This window comes from Bactrocera tryoni, chromosome 3 (assembly GCF_016617805.1).
Source record: "Bactrocera tryoni isolate S06 chromosome 3, CSIRO_BtryS06_freeze2, whole genome shotgun sequence".
Taxonomy (NCBI): Eukaryota; Metazoa; Arthropoda; class Insecta; order Diptera; family Tephritidae; genus Bactrocera; species Bactrocera tryoni.
Genome location: NC_052501.1, coordinates 21,921,617 through 21,943,666, shown reverse-complemented (window position 1 = coordinate 21,943,666; position 22,050 = coordinate 21,921,617). Strand labels below are relative to the sequence as shown.

General features: G+C 36.1%; 1 protein-coding gene across 2 annotated transcripts in view; it reads right to left on the bottom strand.

Moving 5' to 3' along the window:
• The window catches only part of LOC120772083 (semaphorin-2A-like), a 258,240-nt gene that overhangs the window by 173,612 nt on the left and 62,578 nt on the right, over window positions 1–22,050 (bottom strand). For both annotated transcript variants that reach the window (XM_040100480.1, XM_040100482.1), the window contains exon 2: window positions 9,947–11,186. In XM_040100480.1, coding sequence (XP_039956414.1) covers window positions 9,947–10,133 — 187 coding nt within the window. In that variant the 5' untranslated portion in view covers window positions 10,134–11,186. The remainder of the gene's footprint in view (window positions 1–9,946; window positions 11,187–22,050) is intronic.

The following is a 22,050-nucleotide window of genomic DNA, read 5'->3' as shown; positions in this document are numbered from 1 at the left end:
TTTTGTTGCATATTGGTAGAAAGTAGAAGTCGAGAAATCGAAAAAAAATACCAGATATTTAGGATGTACAGCATAGAACCAAGCTACTTATGCCATTTTTTCGATACCGAGGAAAATTATTTTTTCTAATCGTACAAAAATATTGAGATGGATTGAAAGTTGAAAACAGCATGTGCAGTGTATATTATAGAATGAAAGGGCACATGCGATTTTTTCTTGTTTTTCGAAAAAATATTTTTTTTTGTGCTGTGAAACCACCACCATTCTAAAGAAAAGGGCCCTAAGAAAATATGGATCTAAAATTAGCCACGAGCCGCCGAATTTTAAAGCGAAGTTTTGCTTCAAGGGATCATAAAAATTTTGTCGTCAATTTTAGGGACATCCGAATGAAATTTAATACAGAGCCTTATTATTTGTCGGAATAAGCCGGATCGGATAACCACAATATATATATCTATATCTATATCTATATCTATATCTATATCTATATCTATATCTATATCTATATCTATATCTATATCTAATCTCCTATACAACCGATTGTGCCTTTAAAATCCTTAACTCAAAACCGGTTGCAAGCACATAGTTTCTTAGGAAAGGTTGTTCAGATTGATCCGTAGAACATTTGCCGAAATGGAAGTTTAATGGAAATAGACTCCAACAGCTCTAATATACATATGTATATCTGTATAAAAACTTTTCAATATTCCAAGAGATTATATTTTCCGAAAGAAAAGGAAAATGAAAAGACTAAATCACTGGAGGCTTGTTTACATATTAATAATAAACCAAACAAAAATACAGGTATTGGTTGTAAGAACAAAGCGGAAAATTCCATATTATAAAATTTTGAAATAAACGATGTTTTAAACTCGCCAATGTAAAAGAGTAGCAAATTGAAACAAACTATGTAATTTTTCAATCTGACTGTAGGACTCGCGATGCAACCTTGTGATATCACTTCCTCTAACCTATGGGCAATACTATTGCTCTGCTGTCTTTCGTGTAGAAATATTTTTTTTCAGACTTAATAAATTTTTTGTAAACTACCTGTAGCGTACATACCTTACATTTTCTATGAACAACTTTTTTTTAAATTTCAAGTCTTCGGTTTTTAAAATTAACAAAAAATACTATTTTTGATTTTTTTTGCCACTTGAGCCACAATACCAAAAGTGATCTAAAATCTCTAAAATGAAATTTCTTCTTCTTCATTGGCGTAGACACCGCTTTCGCGGTTATAGCCGATTTTACTACAGCACGCCAGCCGTTCTTCTTCTTTGCTACTTGCTGTCAATTGGAGATTCCAACCGAAGCCAGATCCTTCTCCAACTGAGCTTTCCAACAAAGTTGGTTATGCGAATTCAACTCGCTCAACTTTGTTGTTGCTTTCATATCAATTTTTTTTGCCAAGACCGCAGCGCTCAGAGAAATGACGAATGGATAACGGCTTATATCAATTATATTCAAATTTTTAATGTGCTTGTGCTGTAAAGCGATTTCCAATAATGAGCTTCAAACATTAATATTAACACTTTATAATCAATGCTTACTAGCGTTGACCTCTAAGTCACATTTTTTCCTATTTTTTACAAATGGTTTCAGATTTGAATATTTTCGCCAAAAAACTCTAATACTGGAATTGTATGATAAAAAGCTATGTATTTAATTATAACCTGAATAGGGTATACTAAATTCGCCACCAGTTTCTTAGCAGGCAAAAAGCAACGTCGGAGACCCAAAAATGTATATAAATAAATTAACAGCGTGACGATCTGAGTTTATTTCACTATGCCGGTCCGTCTGCCTGCAAACTAATCCCTGAGTTTTTGAGAAATCAACCTGAAACTTCGCACATGTCCTTTTCTTACCAAAAAGTTTCTTATTTGTCGGAACAGCCGATATCGCACCACTATAGCAAAAAGCTGTCTTATAAAGTGACCGGTTCAATTCAAGTCCTTGTATGGAAAACTTGGAACTTTTTTAATTAGCTTGTCAATTACAATCTGTACAAAATTTGTCAAATATTATAGATTGCTGCAACATCCGAATTCAGATAAGGCAACTATAGCAGATATCTGCGATATAAACTCTAGTCTTCGTATGGCAATCTTTTTTACTTGGAAAAGAAATTTTTGCTTTCTAGTATGCTGTGCCTCAAAAATCCTTAACTCAAAACCGGTTGCAAGCCAACTGTTTTTGTTCTTGTTCACATTGGACCAATATAGCATATAGCTGCCATATGAATTGGCAATTAAATTCAAGATATAGATCTTTTTTTACCATGGAGAACTATATTATAACTCTTTTCTTTTAACTTTCTACAGTGGTAATACTATTTGAATATTTTCTGTATAAATGCACGTATTTTACCAGAAACATTGTATTTAAACTGACTTGATAGCTTAGATTAGGTTAATCTGGTAGGCCAATAAGCCACGCAGAGACCAGTTTAGTGATTGCGGTACCAGATGGATTTCAGTTGTTAGGTCCGAGAGGAGTAGTCATCATTTGAGATGCCTGCGCTTGACGCGAATTTTAACAGTCTCTGTGGCCTCACTGTCGATACCTTCTCCAGTGTATTATACCCCAAATGCTTACAGTGTAGTATTGCCAATGCATAACAAGTGCACAAGAGATGCTTTATTTTTTCATTGGTGACCTACTCCAAGCATTTCCTGAGGTCTTCTCGATCTGTCAGCCACATCGTGAGGACATGCGTCGCCATGGAAGTATATATGTTTTTGAAAAGATTAAAAAAAAGCGTCAAAGACATTTTCAAAGCAGACAATCAGAGGGTTAAAATATGCCACAGAAATTGTGATCAGCAATTCGACTGGTGACACCAAAGCTTAAAAAAGTTTGCGTATTCAAAAAACACCAACTTTCTCACCTTTTCTGCAGCCACACAGCAATCACATAAAAATTGAATATAGATTGAAGTTACTGAAAGTTTATTTTTCTCTCCAATACTCATTAATATAAATTAATTAATGGAACTCAAAAAAAATAAACCTTAAAAACAACCATTTTAAAAACTAAAGCTAAGAAGCTGAAAAAATCAAATACCGAAAATTTTTATTGGTGATCCAAAACTTTTTTTTTAATTATTATACTTATTAGTCCATCTACAAATTTGAAAATATTATTAAATTTACTTAGTTTTTGTGTCAATATTACATATGTAATTTATAAACAACTTAAGAATAAATTTCGTATGAATTCAACTTGCTGCAGCTTGAAACAATACTCAATAAATATTGCTCAAGTTCCTAGCGAACTGTCAATTAAAAATTCCTGCCTTTGCAACAGCAAATGCCTGAAAGAAATTTCCATTTCAAGAATTTGCTTAATTATACTCTGTATAACCCACAAACACTATTCATTCTTTACGCTCATCCCTTTACGCTGTTAATACCTACTTGCGGGTAAAGCAAATTCCTTGACAAATCTGCGCCTCAAAAGGCATGCCAAAGGGTTGAGCAGAACTAAAGACACAAACATACATATATACTTACATAAACAGCGCAAAAAAGTATATTTTCAATATTAACTGAAACATAATTAGAGGAGTCAATGATGATGGCCAGCACAACGGCCAAGCACCGCGTGGACCTGCCGAGCAAAAGCGAAAATGCCAGCGAATAAATTGCAAAATTAACCCCAAAAAAAATAAGAAATCTCAACTTTCAACTTATCAACAGCCGGAAATCTTAGCAACTTTGTGCATCACGGCGCGCTGCTGCAGCAAAGAAATAAAAGGCGCGTCTTGTGGCATGAGCACAAAAAATCGGAAACTTTGAGTCCATAAAAACAACACTTGAAAACTAATTAGACCCTAATAGCGAAAACTTCAAAGTCCAATTATGTATATAACCAAAGGAAGAAAAGCTGGCAAGAAAGAATATAAGAATATGAATGTCTATGCTGAGGCAAGAAAAATTCAAAAAATCAGAACAAACAAAAACTTTTTAATTTTGTAGCCAGTCAGCACTAACGAAGACGCACACGAGGTGCGCACACGAAACGCAGACTGGGCGAAGAAAGCATGAAAACTGGTCAAAAAGTTGATAGTGAAACTGTGCAAGAACTCAATAAACCAACAACAACTTATAACTGAAGCTGCATGTTGTTGTTGTGCTTGTTGTTAGCCTTTACTAGGCAGCCAAAATCGGCTAAAGTAATAGTTGTTTGAAGACAAGCTCTGCGCGCAGCAAGGAGGCAAGTAAGCGAGCGGTAAAATATTGCGAAGCCGGTGGAGCAGGTGGGAGCGAATGGGTGAAACTTGTAAAAGGCGAAAGAAAAGCATTGCGGCTAAATAGAAATACATGAACAACAACAGCGAACTAGCTGATGAGAAACAATTTCGAAAGACAAATGAAACACTAAACCGCACAAAGAAAGTAGAAGGACGAACGAACGAGTATTTGGGCGCCGCAGAGGCAACGGCAGAGCCAGCAGTTGTGCGTGTTGTCAGGGCAACGCGTTGCCGAAATGTGGGCGTGGAAAACAATGCCATAGAAATAATAGCAAAAGCGGCTTAAAGTAAAATAATTTTGCTAAGCGATTTACACTGAGCTGGCGCACACGCTGAGTTGCGAGCTGAATTGCACAATGAACAATGCCAATAAGCGCTGAAACCGAACAACAAAGATAAATTTGGGCAAAATTGAAAAGAAAAACGCTTACGATAAAAATATATTCGCCTAAAATTGTAAGACCAACAAACTGCTTAAGCAAATGCTAAACAAAAGATTTGTGCAAATTGAAACAGAATTGGCAAACAAAGTGACAGATATGTAGATAGTGAAAAAATTTAAATCCTTTGCTTTATTTAGGAAGCTCAGGTTTCAGCAAAAACTTTAAGATATAAAAAAAGTGTACAACAGAGTGTGAAAGTAGAAGTGTTTCACGGTAGATAAGTCCGGGATATATACGAATTGAAATATGCTAATTTATTATACCATTGGAGACACTCACTGTGAATTATACAATCATTTAATATATAATTTTTTTTCTAAATATTTTTTAAAATAATTCTTATAATTTAATATTGATATATTGTTTTTTTATATTTATGAACTAAAAAATATACATAGTTCTTGTTCTCGCAGCCTTCCTTGGCATTCTACGGGTTGCTCTATTCTTATTAGTATCCTCGTGACATTATAAAAAACTCCTTAAAGGTTTTGGTTTAGCTTAGCAGCACATAAAGAATATCTATACTAATACTATAGATAATATATAAGAGTTTATAATTAATGAAAACAAAATTTGACTGTTTTTTTGTTTTTATATGAATAGGCTCCGAAACTACATGACGGATTTGAAAAATTCTATCACCATCGGCAAGCTACACTATCTCTGATGAACAACATATATGAATGCATTAAATAATATATTAGGGGATCCGGCCACGCGTTGCTGTGGTATACATTTTATACTATTATTCATATAATAAACTATTCAATACAGTGAAAATTTTACTTACGACTAAAGGCGAAAATGTTTTTGTCGGTATAAGAATCCAAGGGATTGTACTTGAGGTATAATTTTGAATATGTTCATACAAATAAAATATTATTGGAAAAAATAACGAATTTAAGGCTGATTTCTCAATGTATGGTTCCCAGCCTTTCCGTCCAGTTAATATAGTTGTCCGCTTAATATAGCGTCCATTTAATAGAGCTTTCACTGCAATTTTTATTTATGAATTATTTTTACTATCCTATCTTCTAAGTTGGTTCGAACTGGACACGGTGTGCTAAATTTTACTAAAATCGGTTCAGTAGTTTAGGAAGCCATCGCGGACAAACAACGTGACACGTACTTTTATATATAAAGATAATATAACATTATTTAATTATGTATATGTAAGAAAACGAGTTCACTTAATCACATAAATTGACGTACATAATATATAATTGGTTCTTGCGGTTTTAAGATAAATTTGCATGAAAGATTGTGTACCACAATTATTTAAAATTCGGCGAAATTATTAGAACACAAAGGGTAAATTTTGTCTTAAAAACAGAGTGATTGATTGATTTTTAAGAAGAAGAAGAATTTAATGTGAATGTATAAATTTAAACAAGAAAGGCTAGTTTCGGGTGCAACATATATGCTCTTGAACCGTGCTCGCCAGGGAAAGGTGTAAAACGTCAACCAGAGGATCAAAATCTAAGCAATTTCTCAAAACGAAAATAAAATGTGCCGTATTTTCTCTTTATTTTGCTCCATGTTTGCGACGCTATAACTCACGAACGACTTAAAAGAAACGACAATCAATCAAACGTGAAATGAGCTTTCCAAAAAGGTATAGCATGACCCGATGCGACGAATAAAACTAGAACTACGCGCTTTCAGCGCCAACTAGCGAAAATACCGCAAAACTTCTTTGACAACCAATATTATTGCAAAATTTTATCAGGTTTTCTTAATTATCGATCAAACCTAGTCCTTGTATGGAAACTTTTTTGTTTCACAAGAAATCTTCACGAAATTTTTTATAAATTATTTTTTAAAGCAATGGCATCACTTTTGAAGAAACTATTCTGATTAAACCACTATAGCATATAGCGATCATACAAACTGAACGATGAAAATCAAGTTTTTACATGCAATTTTTTTTGTAGCTTCTGTGCCGAAGTCAACCGTTTTTTTTTTGTTTTTTTTTCTGTTTTAAATAAGCTTCTGCACAAACATTTCAAACACTTCCTAGTGCAGACCATTGTCATATGAAATCACTCTGGGTATAAAAACACACTACATTAGCCAATGGCATCGTGATTTATTTAACTTTTCCAAATATTTAAATTTTTTCGTATTTCATTTTCAGCATATTTAATTTCAAAAAACTTTACTTAAAGTTTTATCAGAATGTTTCACTATCTAAACTACAAAATGTATGATATGTGTAATTTCTTATGAAAATTCTGACGTAGAAACGATTAGCCTTGAATGAAAAATACATCTCAAATCTTCTTACAACATATATAGCTATATAGGTATGAATTTCAGAAGAATTGAAAACTTATTATTTAAAATATGCATGAAAGCTGTGTAATGGATTCGCAAAAAGAATCACTTTTAAAATAATTTTATAGTACATAAATTTTCTAAACAGTTTGGACATCCGAAGCATAGACGTTTTTCTCTTTTCAATATTTGTTAAGACGACGATAATGGAACTGCTAGTCACTTTGCAAAATTTTTCTTTAGATTCCATATATTATACTGACAAGTAGCCTTCTTATTGAAGGTGCTGCCAACTCATTTTGGTGTTCCCAATGAGACTTTGGATGAACCATTGAAACGGAACAGTTAGTTTTTGTTTGCAGTACTGAAATATTTATTTAATTGAAGCCACATTTTAATGTCTATTTTTCATTATGTAAAAGAAATTTATTCCACACTGAAACAAAGAGAGAGATTTTCTTTTTTTATAGGAATTTACGTTTTTTTTTATTAAATAATGGTATAAATTTAAAGTATTTCTCAATGCAAAGTTGGGAAGAGCTCACCAATATTAGGCCGGCTAGTTTTTTTACAATGGAATATGAAAATAAGAAAATACATTTTCGCTATTTTGCCTCAAAGAACACGATAAAAATGTTTTAACGTAAATTTTGTTTGGAATGACTCATATATATAATATATTCTCACTTAAAATGCAAAACAACGTATCATCAAAAAATTCGAAATTGAGTTTTTTATTGCTTACAGCATTTAACGTACATGTAGCATAAAATTTTCACCTTCTGCTCTCAGATATAACCTATATATTACTATTTTATAACGAAAATACACATTTTGTTTCAATATAAGTTGTTTCTATTGTATCGTTTTTCCTTCACTTGTAAACTTATGGAAATTGTTGTTACGCTATTTTTCATTTTTGGTGACGACATGTCATATCCAGTACCAAGCAGATGCTTTGGAAGAAAAATTTTTAAATTAGAAGATAACTTTTAATATAATTTATAAAACCCTAACAGTGGCGTCAGGTATTTTCAGCTATCAAAATTGGAAAGGTTTATGCATATTTGTTTGTTTGTAGAACACACTGTAAGCCGAAGTAAAATTTGGTTACCCAAATTGTCATGTAGTTTTCGGATATAATTTTATAACCATAATTTTAACCAATCAATTTGTTAACATATTTTATCTATTAGTTCTTAGCTCTCAGTTTTTCTAAGATGTAGCATGACATCGTCGCAATATTTGCACATAATATCAAAATCAAGAGAGGGCGAATGACAGTTTAGTCAGCGAAAATGTTCTTTGACAATTCGACCTTTTAACCAAATTTAGGAAAGCCGAAAAACAATTTTTTTTTGTTTTTAATTTTACACCACACTATACTTGTCCAATGGCATCTTTAAATAGTATGTATAGTTGAAAACAAAATTTGAAAAAGTTTTTAATGTCGAAAATTGAAAATTACAAATTTGTACAACCTAGTCCCTTAGTAAGCAGTCAAAATTTCTTACTAAATCAGAAAACGTATCTAAACTTAATAAATTCCTTACTAAGTTTTGACTGCTTACTAAGGGATTAGAGCGCACAACTTCGTAACTTTTATTGAAAAATAATTTTTTAATGTAATTATGGTTTTTTTTTTTAATTCACTGCAGAGTTAAGACCTCAAATTTGCTTAAATGCGTAGCATGAGGAATTTTTACTTTTAAAAATTCACTATAAGTTTGTCAATTGTTATGCATTATTTTTCGTACAGAAAAATACTCGTACTAACATACAACTATTTTTTTTTTGAAATATTTTTCTCATAAGCTTTTTCAAATAAAACATGCAAAATGCTCCCAAAAGTGTTTTTCCATAATTCCGACTGAAACCAAAAATATAGTGTCTTATATTTGGATTCAGTCCAAATTATGGAAGAACACTTTTGGGAGCATTTTGCTTTTTTTATTGTACTTTAACTATAGATATATGCAGTTCTGCCTACAGAGATGGACTTGAGTAGTTTTTCATATAGGCTACTAAAATAGGTTGCTAGTAGTACCACCATTATTAGTAATAAGTTGTCTAAAAGATATCCTTGTTAAATAGAATCGGTCTTTTAACCTAGCCTAAAACTACGGTTATCAATACTGCATAAAAATATATAGAATAATTTTTACTATTGTCGGTGATTTTGCAGCAACTTTTTCTTATGGTCACTATTGCTATACAAATTGTTTTTTTTTTTATTATAAAGCACGATATTTTCACCAAATCACGGTAGAAATCACAACAGCTGTTTAATTTAAGCTGGACTTCCGACATGTTCTTCAAAATCGACATTGCTACCAAAAAAAAACCAGTGTTGAAACCAAATTTTTCTTATATGAAATGTATAATATAAAAGATTAAAAAAATCAAAATTCTCGTTTGATTGTAAAAATATAAAAATAACCATGATGTCGCTAAAAATATTAAGAATATTAACTGGGCAAGTTTCATGTGCAAAAGTTAATGAACAAAGCTACACAGTTTTGAAGCATTTCATTCCTTTTTAAAGAAAATAAAATAAAATTTTTAATAATCACATTTAGCAAACCAAAATTTTTCTAGTTTTCGCTACATATTTAACACTTTGATAGGCATGTAAACTCTCTTCGCTATCGCAATGTTTATTTTAACAAAACAAAAAATACAAAAATAAAAAAAAAAAACAAAAAACATCAAAAACAAAAAAAAAAACATTCAAGTATATGCTACCAAGCATAGCTGCATCAGCTCTATTCGTATAGTAGCACTTTTGCGCCTAGAAGCACACTATAGCGTAATTACTAAGCCATGTTTTTTAAGTATTTTTTCTTAGTGTTTAGCGAAAAATCTTTACTGTCTCCAAATTATTTTAACTTTCTGCTCAACTACTATTATTTTACACACATATTTCACTACCTTCGTACAACTTTGAACTTCTTGCAACTTGACTCACCTTTATGATGTCGTATGTGATGCACGTTGGGTGTACGCAAACAACAAGGTTGTTCATAATATAAATTCCATGTATTTTCATAATCCGAATAGGCGTAATCCACAAGAGCTAACAGTATTATGGAGGTGAGCAAACGCGACACGGCCGTGCATGCCGCACCATTGTGCCAGCTGTGTTTTGAGCACATTTTTCACAAACAAATATTTCCTTAAGGTAATACAATTTTATCCGCACTGCTTTATGATCGAATTTTCTGAACAAATTTTTGTGATGAACTATTTTTACACTTGAACTTATGCACAATATTGATTGAAGAAGATTCTTATAATTTTTCCAAAATATTTTTTTTACAAATTTTCAATCAAAATTTAATTTTTTTGAGCACTTCATTTGGTATTTTGAGCGTTTGTTATGATTAATTTTATTTTTAGCAATATTGATGATGTATTCGTTTTGCCTTTGATTGTTTTTTTTTACTGTTTATTTTTTCCGTTTTCTGTTATTTTTTGTTTTCTTTATGTTGCAAGTTGCAAATTATTCCATCGTACTCATTTGCCTTTAACTCTGTTTTCAACTACTAAACTCCACTTGAGTTATCATTTCCATTGTGAAATATTTAACTACACAAAATTTCGTTCATCACCGCATTTCTAAGATTACGAGTATTTTCGGCTTTCATTGAAGTCCAGTATCCGACGAATATTTCGTTTAGACGATTTTTTGTTGCTGACTCGTAGCAGCCGCAAATTGATAACCGCACATCACGAAATTCAAACACGAACTGAGTTCGCTGAGCGACAGGATTTGTATTAAATAAACACACTAGCGACTAATCAAACGTGCCAACGAGCCACTAACACCGACACAACAGCAATAACACACGGGCACGACTCGCGTACGGCGAAAATACGAAAGAATCTAACGAGTGTCTTATTGGCACTGCAACGCCGTGTTGAAAGTATAACAATTGCGGCGAAAATCAACTCGCTTACTGGCGAATCGTTGCTTACGAGCGCTCTTGACACCGGCAAATTAACACTGACGACAATTTAGCGGAAGCGAAACGACGAACACAGCTGAGAGTACAGTTCTGTAGTCTTTCATCAACCTCCGCCGAAAAATGAGCGACTCGGCAAATAACGACGAACTCACAGTTTTCGTCTAAAATTCGCCCGTTTGCTCAGGTGTTTCGTACGTTGCGCTGAGCATGCATGTCAATCTGTTTCGTGAGTGTAGCAAACTGCAAAGAGAGTAAAAAATATTTGAATGAAAACGTTAAGTGAGAGAAATTTGAGAGTTTAGTAATGTTGAGTGAGCGCAAGCAAGAGCGCGCTATAGTTAACGCCGGCGCATACACAAGGGACATTTTTACGCTCCGTGAAACATGTGAAAATATCCCTACACTCATGCGGCGGAAGGACTTTCAAGGAACTTGTCTATAATTGCTTATTTCGCTGCATATTTGTCTGAGCACTTTGCTGTTGTCTTTGTTTTTGCTCTTCTTCTTCTTCGCATTTATTTGCAAAGCAAGCGTATATTGAACTTGACGCTTTTATTGCGAGACACTTCATTGCTCGCCGGGCGACTACAATGCTCTGCAATATGATTGCCTTCAAGAGCTGCGCTGGCGAGCCTAACAAAAACAATAGCAACACATACCAGCGCAGTAGTGTTGGTGTGAAAAGTCGGTGTCAGAGGCTGAATTTTTCAAGGCTAAGCAGTTGAAGCAATTGCTGCCACAGTGATGGGGACGAGAGCGACAGCGCAGTCAACGTCGGCGCAGTTGCCGACGTCGACAATGGCAGGTGTATGTATAAGTAGAGGCGCGTGAGGCGCGGGTTTAGGCGCTAAGGTGCGAACGTGTGTGGAAACATGCAAAAGTGCACGACACACACACACTATAATATATATTTTCGCTGTGGTCTAGGCATTTAAGTAGTTTTAATGCTGTCTGACGCGCACATGCTGCTTTAAAGCGCATTCAACTGGCCAGCTTAACCCTTTGGGGAATCTGCGTGTTACTCACATACATATACTTTTCGCCTCACAGTCGTCAACGCCGCCTGTAGCGCGCCTTCATTGCTACATCTGTCGTGTCTGTGGGCGCGCTGCAACTATTCCACGCCTGCTGCGCTACAATGTTGCAAATTTTCCACATCATTTTATTATTCGCTATATTTTGCGCCAGCATTCACTCTTAGTTTTGGTAATCACATTTTCTTTTCTTTTTTTTTGCGACTCTTTCTTTCTTCGCTTTTTCGGTCCATTCATTCAGTCAGCGCGCACACAATGTGCCGCCGTGAAGAGCGTTGAAGCTGCTATACGCCAGACATAAGTCACTCATCCGCCGCAGTGCCGTGCGCCGAGTTCCGAGTGCCAGCAGACAATTCACATGACTTGCAAAGCAACGACGTCAGCAAAGGCAGGCGGATAGACATTGAAACTGCCAGACGAGTGGTCTTATGCGCTGCTAGACTTGCAGGCAGACTAACATGACAGACTAACAGGCAACGTTACATAAATACAGACTAACGTAGCAAACAGACAAACGGACAGACAGACAGAAAGCCGTGGAGGCGGACGCACGAGGAAAACGGGCAGACAGCGCAGCGCGTCTGGCAACAAGAGTCTCCTTTGTGGCGCGCAAAAGGTGTACGGTGACGTCAAGGTGTTGCTAAGCAGTAAAGCAGCCGTACGTTTAGCACACTTTCGGGCGCAAGCGAACTACACACATGCATACGTAGTCATGGCGTTCAATGAAGATGTGAAATTTGTTGCTGTACATATGAGAAGTAGCAGCAAGGATGAAGTTCTCTGTTATGTGTTTTTGTATGTTTATTTGTATATATTTTCCTATGTGTGTGTGTATGTGTTTGTGCCGCTATATGTATTTAACTAGCGCTTGATCTGCGCTAATGCGCTTCCTTTTGCCTTGTTCGTATGCTGGCTGGCATGGAGTTGTGTGTGTTATTTTAACCCCGAATTAATTTCAATTTAGTGGCACAATGTCAAGGCTTCATGCTTGTGGCAAAGGAAGATTAATATGTTGCAAACTTAAACTAGTTTTTCTGTGGTTGCTTCACAGCATTTCGCATTTCTTTTCATATTTTTTCAATAACCATATTTTTTAGTGGAATTTCGCGCGAATTGTTTAAAGGAGATTTAAATTCATCAGCTGTTAATATATCTTTCTAGAAATCATAAAGGATGCTTGGAGAAATCCCAGTTTTTAATTGAATTAAAAGTAATTGCATATGCAAAGGTATTACTTTGATACCAGTAGGGTTTCTTTAAATAAAGTTCAAGTGCCTATAACACAAAGAACCACTCGCAGTAATGAAAATATTGCTGCTGTTCAGGCAAGTGTTGATAAAAGCAACTGTTTTGTCGATTCCAAGACGTTCTCAAGAATATGAGAAAGGCTTTGGTCTCGGTTGTTGCACCGAATTATTGCCAGAAAAGTTTGTAGATTCGATTATACCAAGAAATTGTGATATTTGATGGTCTACAAGAAGTTGTGATTTAACACCATTAGATCACTTTTTGTGGGGTTATTTAAAGTCATTGGTCTGTAGCAATAAACCAGACACTCTTCAAGAAGTCAATATTGAACGTGCTATTCATGACACATGACTTGATTTAGTGGAAAAGTACTAGAAAATTAAGTTCTTCGAAGTCGTTCCTGCAAAAGAAAACGGAGAGGCCATTGGAGTATTCAGAATTTAATTGTATCAATTGTATTTCACATTAAATAAAAAACATTTAAGGGGTCAGTAAAGTAATATTCTTTCAAACAATTTTTTTTTTTGCATTTTCTGTTTCCTTATACGCTTAGAATTAATGTAGAAAACCAGTTTACCATTGGAAGGTTTCGAAAAATATATAATAATAATACCGCAAGACGTTCGGAGAGCTCATAGTGCACACCTCAAACTTTTAACGCTTTTTTTCTTAAAACACACTTTTTTAAACTGGCGGACATGATTCCAGTCGAACTTCTCAACCGATTTGCTTAATTTTTTTTAAATGTACACAAAACGCCTGGCTATCGTCGCAACTAGATTCATAATTTTTTATGATTTATTGACAATGTTATGACAAAATTTATGTTAAAAAACATGGTGAAAAATACAAAGAAAAAACGTTAATTACTATTTTATTCATCAGCATTTTTTCATGATTCTAGTAGGGACGATAACCATTCACGTACTTTTGAAGAATAAATTGGGTTTTTGTGTTTCTGATGATCCAAACATGAGAAATCGTGTCCGCAAGTGAAAAAACGCATCTCATTCACCCAGCCATTTCTCCGAAAGATGTCATAAAAAAATACTCATATATACTCCACGATATACATATGTACCTCATAATATGTGAAAAATCTTCTATTGTAGAATAAAAATTTCTATGAAAAACATATATCGAAAAACAGGCCACATTACCCTACTGACCCCTTAAATTTCCTTAGTAATTGTTTTTTTTTTTTAAAGAAATCATATCATTCTTATTGGAAAAGCCTGTTTATACCATTGACTTTGATAGACATGACCTATGCATCTTAGAGTATATCTGAACTTTCGCAAAAAACTCTCCGATATCTCCCATTTTGGGTACAGTAATAGCTAGGAGTTTTTTCACCCCCCTCCTAGTATATGTAAATAAAACGCAAAGAACCCGCCAGCTTTTTATAATGAAAGAGGAAGTGTAGACAATCAACTGAGCAAGTTCAAGCCACACAAAGAGTTGGCATCAAATGATTACTATCTGTTCTTGTTTACGGCGAATGATGTTGCCAATGAAAAATTTGGCTCAAGGTAAGCTGGTAAAATGAACCATATCTGTTGGCAATAGGAACAAAAGTTTCTCTAGGGTAGCAATATGAAATAATTCTTAATATGCCAATAAGCCATCGAACGAAACTGTAAATATATATTTTTACTAGAATATATCAAATTTATTCGGGAAATTCCCTGGCAAAACTCCTCTTAATGGTCCTATATCATTTGTGTATATTGTTTTAATATATTTATTACATTCGTAAGATTTTAGTCCAACATTGTATCATCAACTCCGACAAAGTAGCTTTTTGATGTACTTTTCATCGCTAGTTTTCCAAAATCTGTTCCTCTAACGTTCATTGCTTAAAACAACTTTTGAAGGAGCTGTGTGTTCTGGAGAAGATTAGTGGAATTGCGTTCCCAATTGTCCCCGAGGGGCCAACTCGTCAGCTTTTCAATTCCTTTTTTTCCTCTATGACTTGGCTACCCAGGTGATGTTAACCGAGTTACCTACTGCGTGACTAGTTATTGCCTATTTGTAGAACCTAACGCAATAAGACTAAGTATAGGTGCTACTGATAGCCTTAATTCTGGCTTGGCTGTCCACTAGAGGGCTTACGAACATGCTGGTTAGAGCCGAAGCCCACTTGGCGCCCACTTTTATGTCAAGAATTTCGACCTGAAAGGGTAAATTGCAGTCATTTAGTTTGAAGCTACCTTTTACGTAAGGATAACTACAAAAGAAGCCAGCTTGTTCCTATTTCTCCCTTTGATCCATCGGTTGATAACAATTGTTTCATTCTTATCTACTGAAGAATGAAAACCGTCCTCCTGGATGTCTTTTTCTCTCTTTCATTGCCAATTTAGTTCTGGATCATTAACAAGGCGCATATAATTACATGCCCGTAATGACGTCGAGCCGTACTCAATGGCCTAAAATGAATGTATATTGGCCGAATATTGAGTTTTAGCTCCGGAGCCGCTGTTGATTTAGTTTTCATTGCGCCCATAATCCTAATCAAACAGGCCCGTTGCACCTATTCCAGGGCTTTGATGTGGGTATTTTTCGATAACACCATCTACCACACCACAGTACCATATGTTTGTATTGGACAGATGACACTTGTGTAGGGCCAATAGACCATGTGGCGTCATAAATCCCACAATGACAAGGGCTCAGCGGCAGGAGTTCCTGATTCGAAGGGCTTTAGAAGCTCCGTTCTCATTGTTTTCTCTCCAGCTTGGTTTCTTATCAAGGATAACTCCGATATATTTGACAGAGCTCGATAGTCCTATTCCACAGTTGTAAAGGGCTCAGCCAGGTAATCTGTACCAGGATCTGCATTAGCTGACGAATCTCTGAAAATGAAACGAGGCCTGATATCTCTATACCAGCTTCAGATTTCAGCTTCGAGTTCAATATAATGACTTGCACTGTTGTCATCTACTTCCAGAGGCTATAAGTTGTTTAGGAGCCAATAGGCTTCTTGAAGGACGATGAAATTACTATACTTGTTTAATTGTAAGATATCAGGAATATTAACAAAACGAACAATAAACCATGCTGCTGAACTTCTGTAGGATTTCCATATTATAATTGGTGATGAGAATATAAGCAATTGCTCTCTAAAACCCATAAAAAGTTTCACCACTTCGAATATTTGACGGAGGATTGCTTACGCCCGTTATATTCAGCAATTGCGAATAAATTTCGATATTTTGCATATAATACAATATATATTGAGGTTATGTGTACTGTTGTCACCTCTACTAATCCCAATCAAATTAATTCTGCCACTCCATGCAGTTGCACACTAATTACTGCAAAATTCCATCAATACTTTAAGCATTTCAATATATGGTAAGCCATTATATAAGAAAAAAAAAATCGACTACTCTATGCCACTTGCCTTCACGCTCTGCATGTTACAAGAATTTACCGCAACATTTTCTTCATTACAACTCAATGTACACTGAGAGTAATGCACACACAAACACACACGCACAGTGGGAGAGAGAGAAATATTTCAATGTTTCAGTGTAGAATTAGTCGATTGACTGCTTCAATGCGGGTTTTAAAATTCTAACAAATTGCAACCAAAAACAAACAAATATATACATATATTTGCAGTCAAAAGAGAATTCTCAACTAACCTCATCACTTAATTGGCTAAAGAATCTATTTGACGTGGAGTAAAACGTTAAAGGAGTTAGAAGAAAATGGCACAATGCTATTTCATGGTTCAGTGCGATTGGCAGAGAAAATGCTTGTGGCTAAGTGAATGCTGTGCAGAATGTGGAAAGAAAAGGTACGACGATAATCAGAGCATTGTTAAAGCTTAAAGTTTTAAACTGATATATTCTTTTTATAATGTTTGATAGAAATGAAATATAAATGTGGGTTTTTATTCACTGCGACGAAAAGGTAACCAATTAAGGCTGTAAAAATAAAATAACCGAAATGAAACAAAATTCACATTTTTGCCTTGATTTGCGCAAATATAACTGATTCGTGAATAAAAGGTATTCGCAAGCAAAAATAAAACTGAAAAATATTGAGCATATTTCAAGGGAAAGCTTGAGACAAGTTTTGAATACTTCATGAGATTTATTGCTTTTCTCGAAAACGTTTTGTTAAATATTTTTCAAAGAACTACTACTTTACTTTGGTATTCAATATACTTGTATGTATGTAGTTTCCTTCAAAAGTGAAAATCGCGACCGTCAAACTTTTTGATACCATTTTTGTAGCATGATTTGTCCTTTGCTTCAGTATAGATCTCAGTTTTGGTGATCACCGCTTCATTCGATGGAAATTTCTTCACAGCAAGAATTATCTTGCGATCTATGAATAGGAAGTGCTCGCTGGGGGCCATATCTAGGAATGCCATTCATTGATTTTTCCACGTTTTCACTGGCTTGTGACACGGTTGCTTGACTTGGTGAAACAACATTTTAATTTTCTTTAAGTGCGGCCATTTTCGGCGGTTTAGTCGGGCAAATGATGATCCTAAAAATGCTACGGAATAGTCACTGTTAATGTTCGTTCGTTTTTCAAGGTTGTCAATAAAAATTATTCCACGTGCATCCCAAAATGCAGAAACCATAGCTTTTCCAGCCGACCATATGTAGCATTTTTCCACGCCTTGGAGCGGGTTCATTGTATACAGTTCACAACGATAATTGTCGATGCTCAATGGATGCTTTAAGGTGCTCATTTTACAAGACTTAAACCATAACGGGTAAACAACGGTTTGGTGCCGGTGTCATCATCGGTTCACATTTCTTCAAAAATTATGCCGTCGTGCCATGATAATCGACTATTTGATAGCAAAAATTGAAGCTCGTGATCACGGCTACATTTGGTTTCAGCTTCCGGCTCTCCACTTCCCACACATCGCATTAAACAATGGATTTGTTGAGAAAATACCTCGATCGATTGGCCACCCAGATCGAGTGATATTACACCTTTAGACTTCCTCCTGTGAGGATATGTAAAGTCTAAAGCGTATGGAGGCAATCCCGCTTCGATTGAGGCCTCGGAGCAAAACATCACGCTTGTCATTCGCCAGTTATCAGTCGACGAGAATGAAAATATTAAAAATAAGAGATATAAAGTGTTTATTTGTTGATGCCTTAGAGAAATATACTAGGAAGATACTTGCCAATTTCAAGTAAAGCAACAGATTATAACCTTAAACCAACACGGTCACTGTATTAAGACGTTTATAACTTTGAAAATAATTCGAATTCAGAAATTAAAATTAGCGCGATATTTTTGAAGTCTAAACTATTGAAATATGTCAAAATCAGAATTTCGATTTTTTTAACATTTCTATACTAGAACACCCTTTTCAACTAGCTTTAAGGCAGTGCTCAGTTCACTATTTTTTAAACAATTTTTAATGGTTAAATTCTTAACTTTTCTTAGCATTTAATATTAACTATATTATTCAATTAAAATTACAAAGAAATTCACTATTAAGGCATATGTGCTTCTAAACTCGTCATACAGTTCCCATACACTTGAAGAACCGCTTTGATAATGCAGTCATTTGCTACAAAGCAACTGAAAACGCCAAACTAAATAATAAAATGCCATGTCAAATACTTTGTTACACATTTTAGCTTATCGCCAGCAACCACCTGCACAGCATTATTTCTCCACTACAACAATTCCATATGTTGCAAATACTTTTATGCCACCATTTGAGTGCTGCCGCACGACAAAAGTTTCGCATTTTTTTATGCCGCCGTTGCTGATTAGTTACGTGCCGGCCACTTTGCCGACAATTTGACTTTCTCCTTATTCTACTTCTTTATTATGTGCATTTAATATGTTTCCCTGGATAATCCACCACCACCACCACCAACGCCACCATCAGGCGCAGCAGTGCGGCACCACCCCAACAATGCAACAATAACGACGTCAAATAATGCTGAGCGACAGCGCAACAGACAGGCAGACAGGCAGCAATGCCGCGCTACGACAACTCATTACTAATGTTTGTTGTTAAGTCCATCTTAGCGCCATTCGCGCAACTGTAAACGTTCAGCAATCAACTGCTCACCATTCAAAGGCAGCCAAGCAACCCCGACTTGGCTAGCCAAGCGTACGAGAGTCGCGTGCACACTCAGCTACCTTGCAACACAGGATATACTAACAGTAATAACAACAACAATGTGCTGCAACAACAACAAGAACAGCAATGTGCTACGGCAACAACAGCAGTGTGCTGCAACACTTTGCGCAAATCCTGCTGCACATATTTTTCGTGTTTGCTTTACAACGCATTTACTTGTTTGCAAGGATTAACAACAAAAAAACATGCACAACCATACTGTTACAGCCACAGACACACACTTACACTCTCACATACAAAACTCCGTGAATTTGTATGCCAGAAGTTCGCCAACAGCCAGTTGATTGCCACACCAGGCGACTGGTGGCGCAAGGACATGCCTCGTAAGTGTATGCGGCAACAGGAGGCGTGCTGCAGCAGCGCACCGCACAAAAAACGACCTGTTATCGCAGCGTGCACACGTTTAACTGCCACCACACTCACTTCAGCCGCACGCCATTTACACACCGCCTCCTTGCCGGTCGGCTGTTTGCGCGTCGTGCGACTGGCCGACCGCCAGTTGTGCAGCACTCAACGGTGTTGTTGTTGTTTCATATATATATTTTTTATCCTGCAACAGCCGCTCGCCAGCTTCATTGTTTAGTTGCTAAGTCCGCCTTGCTGCTGGCTGCTGTTGTTGAAGTTGATAAAGCCGCCAGCAGCACTAGGTTTTTCGGCAGCACATTGCCAGTGGGAGTGGTTGTCGGTTGCGACGCGCCTGGCTGCTGTTGCTGACTGACGTGCTTTCACTCTGATTGCCAACATTAAATGAATGCATCGAATTACATTTGCTATTAACTGCAGCAGCACGAAGGTATGCTTTACTTACAAAGTAGCATAAGTATAGCATACATTTAGGCGCGCTGTACATTTAAGTTGCAAATATACTGAAAATTTCATACATATTCTGCCAACAACGGTACAAAGTTGCAACAGCAAACGCATTCAGCTCATACTCTGCTTACCGCCGCCCCGCCACACGACGTTTATTTGATTGTTTCTTTGTATCGCTTGATTGCTGCACTGACCAAGACCTTGCAGCACTCGGTCCAGCTGTCTGCAGCGCAATCAGTTAAACATTGCGTAGTCCCTAATGCCAGCCAGCCAGCCAGCCAGCACACTTGCAGTTTGCCTGCCAATCTCATTTGCTCAGCTCCCAAGCCGACTGCCGCTTTATACGCTGGCTCACGTAACCCCCGCGGCTCGAGTTGACTCGACTTTGCTATCCGTGCTTTAGTTGCTACTATTAGCCGGCTTGTTGGCCCGCGCAGCTGCCGATTTTTCTTCGCCTTGCCGGTGATTATTGTTTGCCGCACGTCCTGCAACATTTCTTTTTGCTTTCTTTGTTGCTTTCCTTTTGCTTTCTTTGTTGTTTTCTTGTTTTTACTTTAGCCTATTGTATGTTTTTTTTGTTTATACATATTTCTTTTATTTCGCTCTGCATTTTCTTCGTGAGTGCCTCTCATTTTCTCAACGTCAATGCTGTGCATTTGTATGCAATTTTTATCGCTTTGTGGCAACTTTGTTACTTGGCAGCGCCGGCAACTTGTTTAAGAATTTTACAACAGCAATCTTTGTTCTATCAAAGCTCCGCTGCACACCACAATCTCTTCGCCGCCACATATCTCTACTCTCTAACTTTATTTTTGTTATAGAAATCTGTCTCCTCGACCCGCTCAAACTGACCTGCTACAACTTGCAACCACCTCCTCGTCGCATTGCAATCGCTCTTATTACTACTATTATTATTCGTGTACTTTTTCTCTGCCTTTCTTATAGTACCTCTTCTCGACTTGTGGGTGTTGCGGCCCGCGCACAACATTTGATGCATTGCAACGTGCGACGTCACTAAAAAGTTTTTTGTAAACCCATTAAAAGGCTATTCATCAAAAGTTTTGACTCGTCGCCTTGCCTGCCTACATACTTCATTGGCCAGCCGTCTCCATCTGTTCGGTCTATCGTTTGGTCGTCCGTTCGTCTATAATACACTTTATGAGTAGGTATATCAAGCTCGGTCCATGCTTCAACTCTACAGCAGCACTTCTTGGCACTTCGTTTGGCTTCATTTATTGCTTGTTGCTCGGCTCTTGTGTCGCTGGGTTGTTTGTTGCCTTTAGTAAATAAATTATTTTGCTTTGCAAACAGTAGTAATTTGATATACATTTCGCTTAATGGGCGCAATAAAAATGTAGGAACGTGTTGGTCGCTTCGAGAAATCATAAAATGCAGTAAGGAAGCTGGAAGTTAAATTTGCAATTGTCTGAGCGAGACTTATGTTCTGGAGGATTTAGTTGCTTGTAAGCTTAAAGATTTTTATTGTGTGAAGGTTGGGCTTAACCAACTTGTGGATTTCATATTGTCTGGACTCATCATAAAAACATTAATATTTTACCTGACTAAAAGAGAATTGTAGAACATTTAATCGAAAAAATGGTTATTTTTGTAATTTAGGGAGCTTTGAAGTTCTAGTCTCGAACATAACCAAGTCTCTATAATTAGAACAAAAACAAGAAATCGTAAAGAAATGTTTTATGAACATAAATCGGGGGAGTCGTCGCTAAACGTGTCGCTGACAACAACGTTCGAACTTGGTGCTGGAACTTGAGAGAATACATATAAAAACTTATAGACTTAAAGGGCTACGATTTTCAGGTAACCTTTTGATTGGTCAGGACCTCCCGTTTGTTCAATTATCACGAGTTAG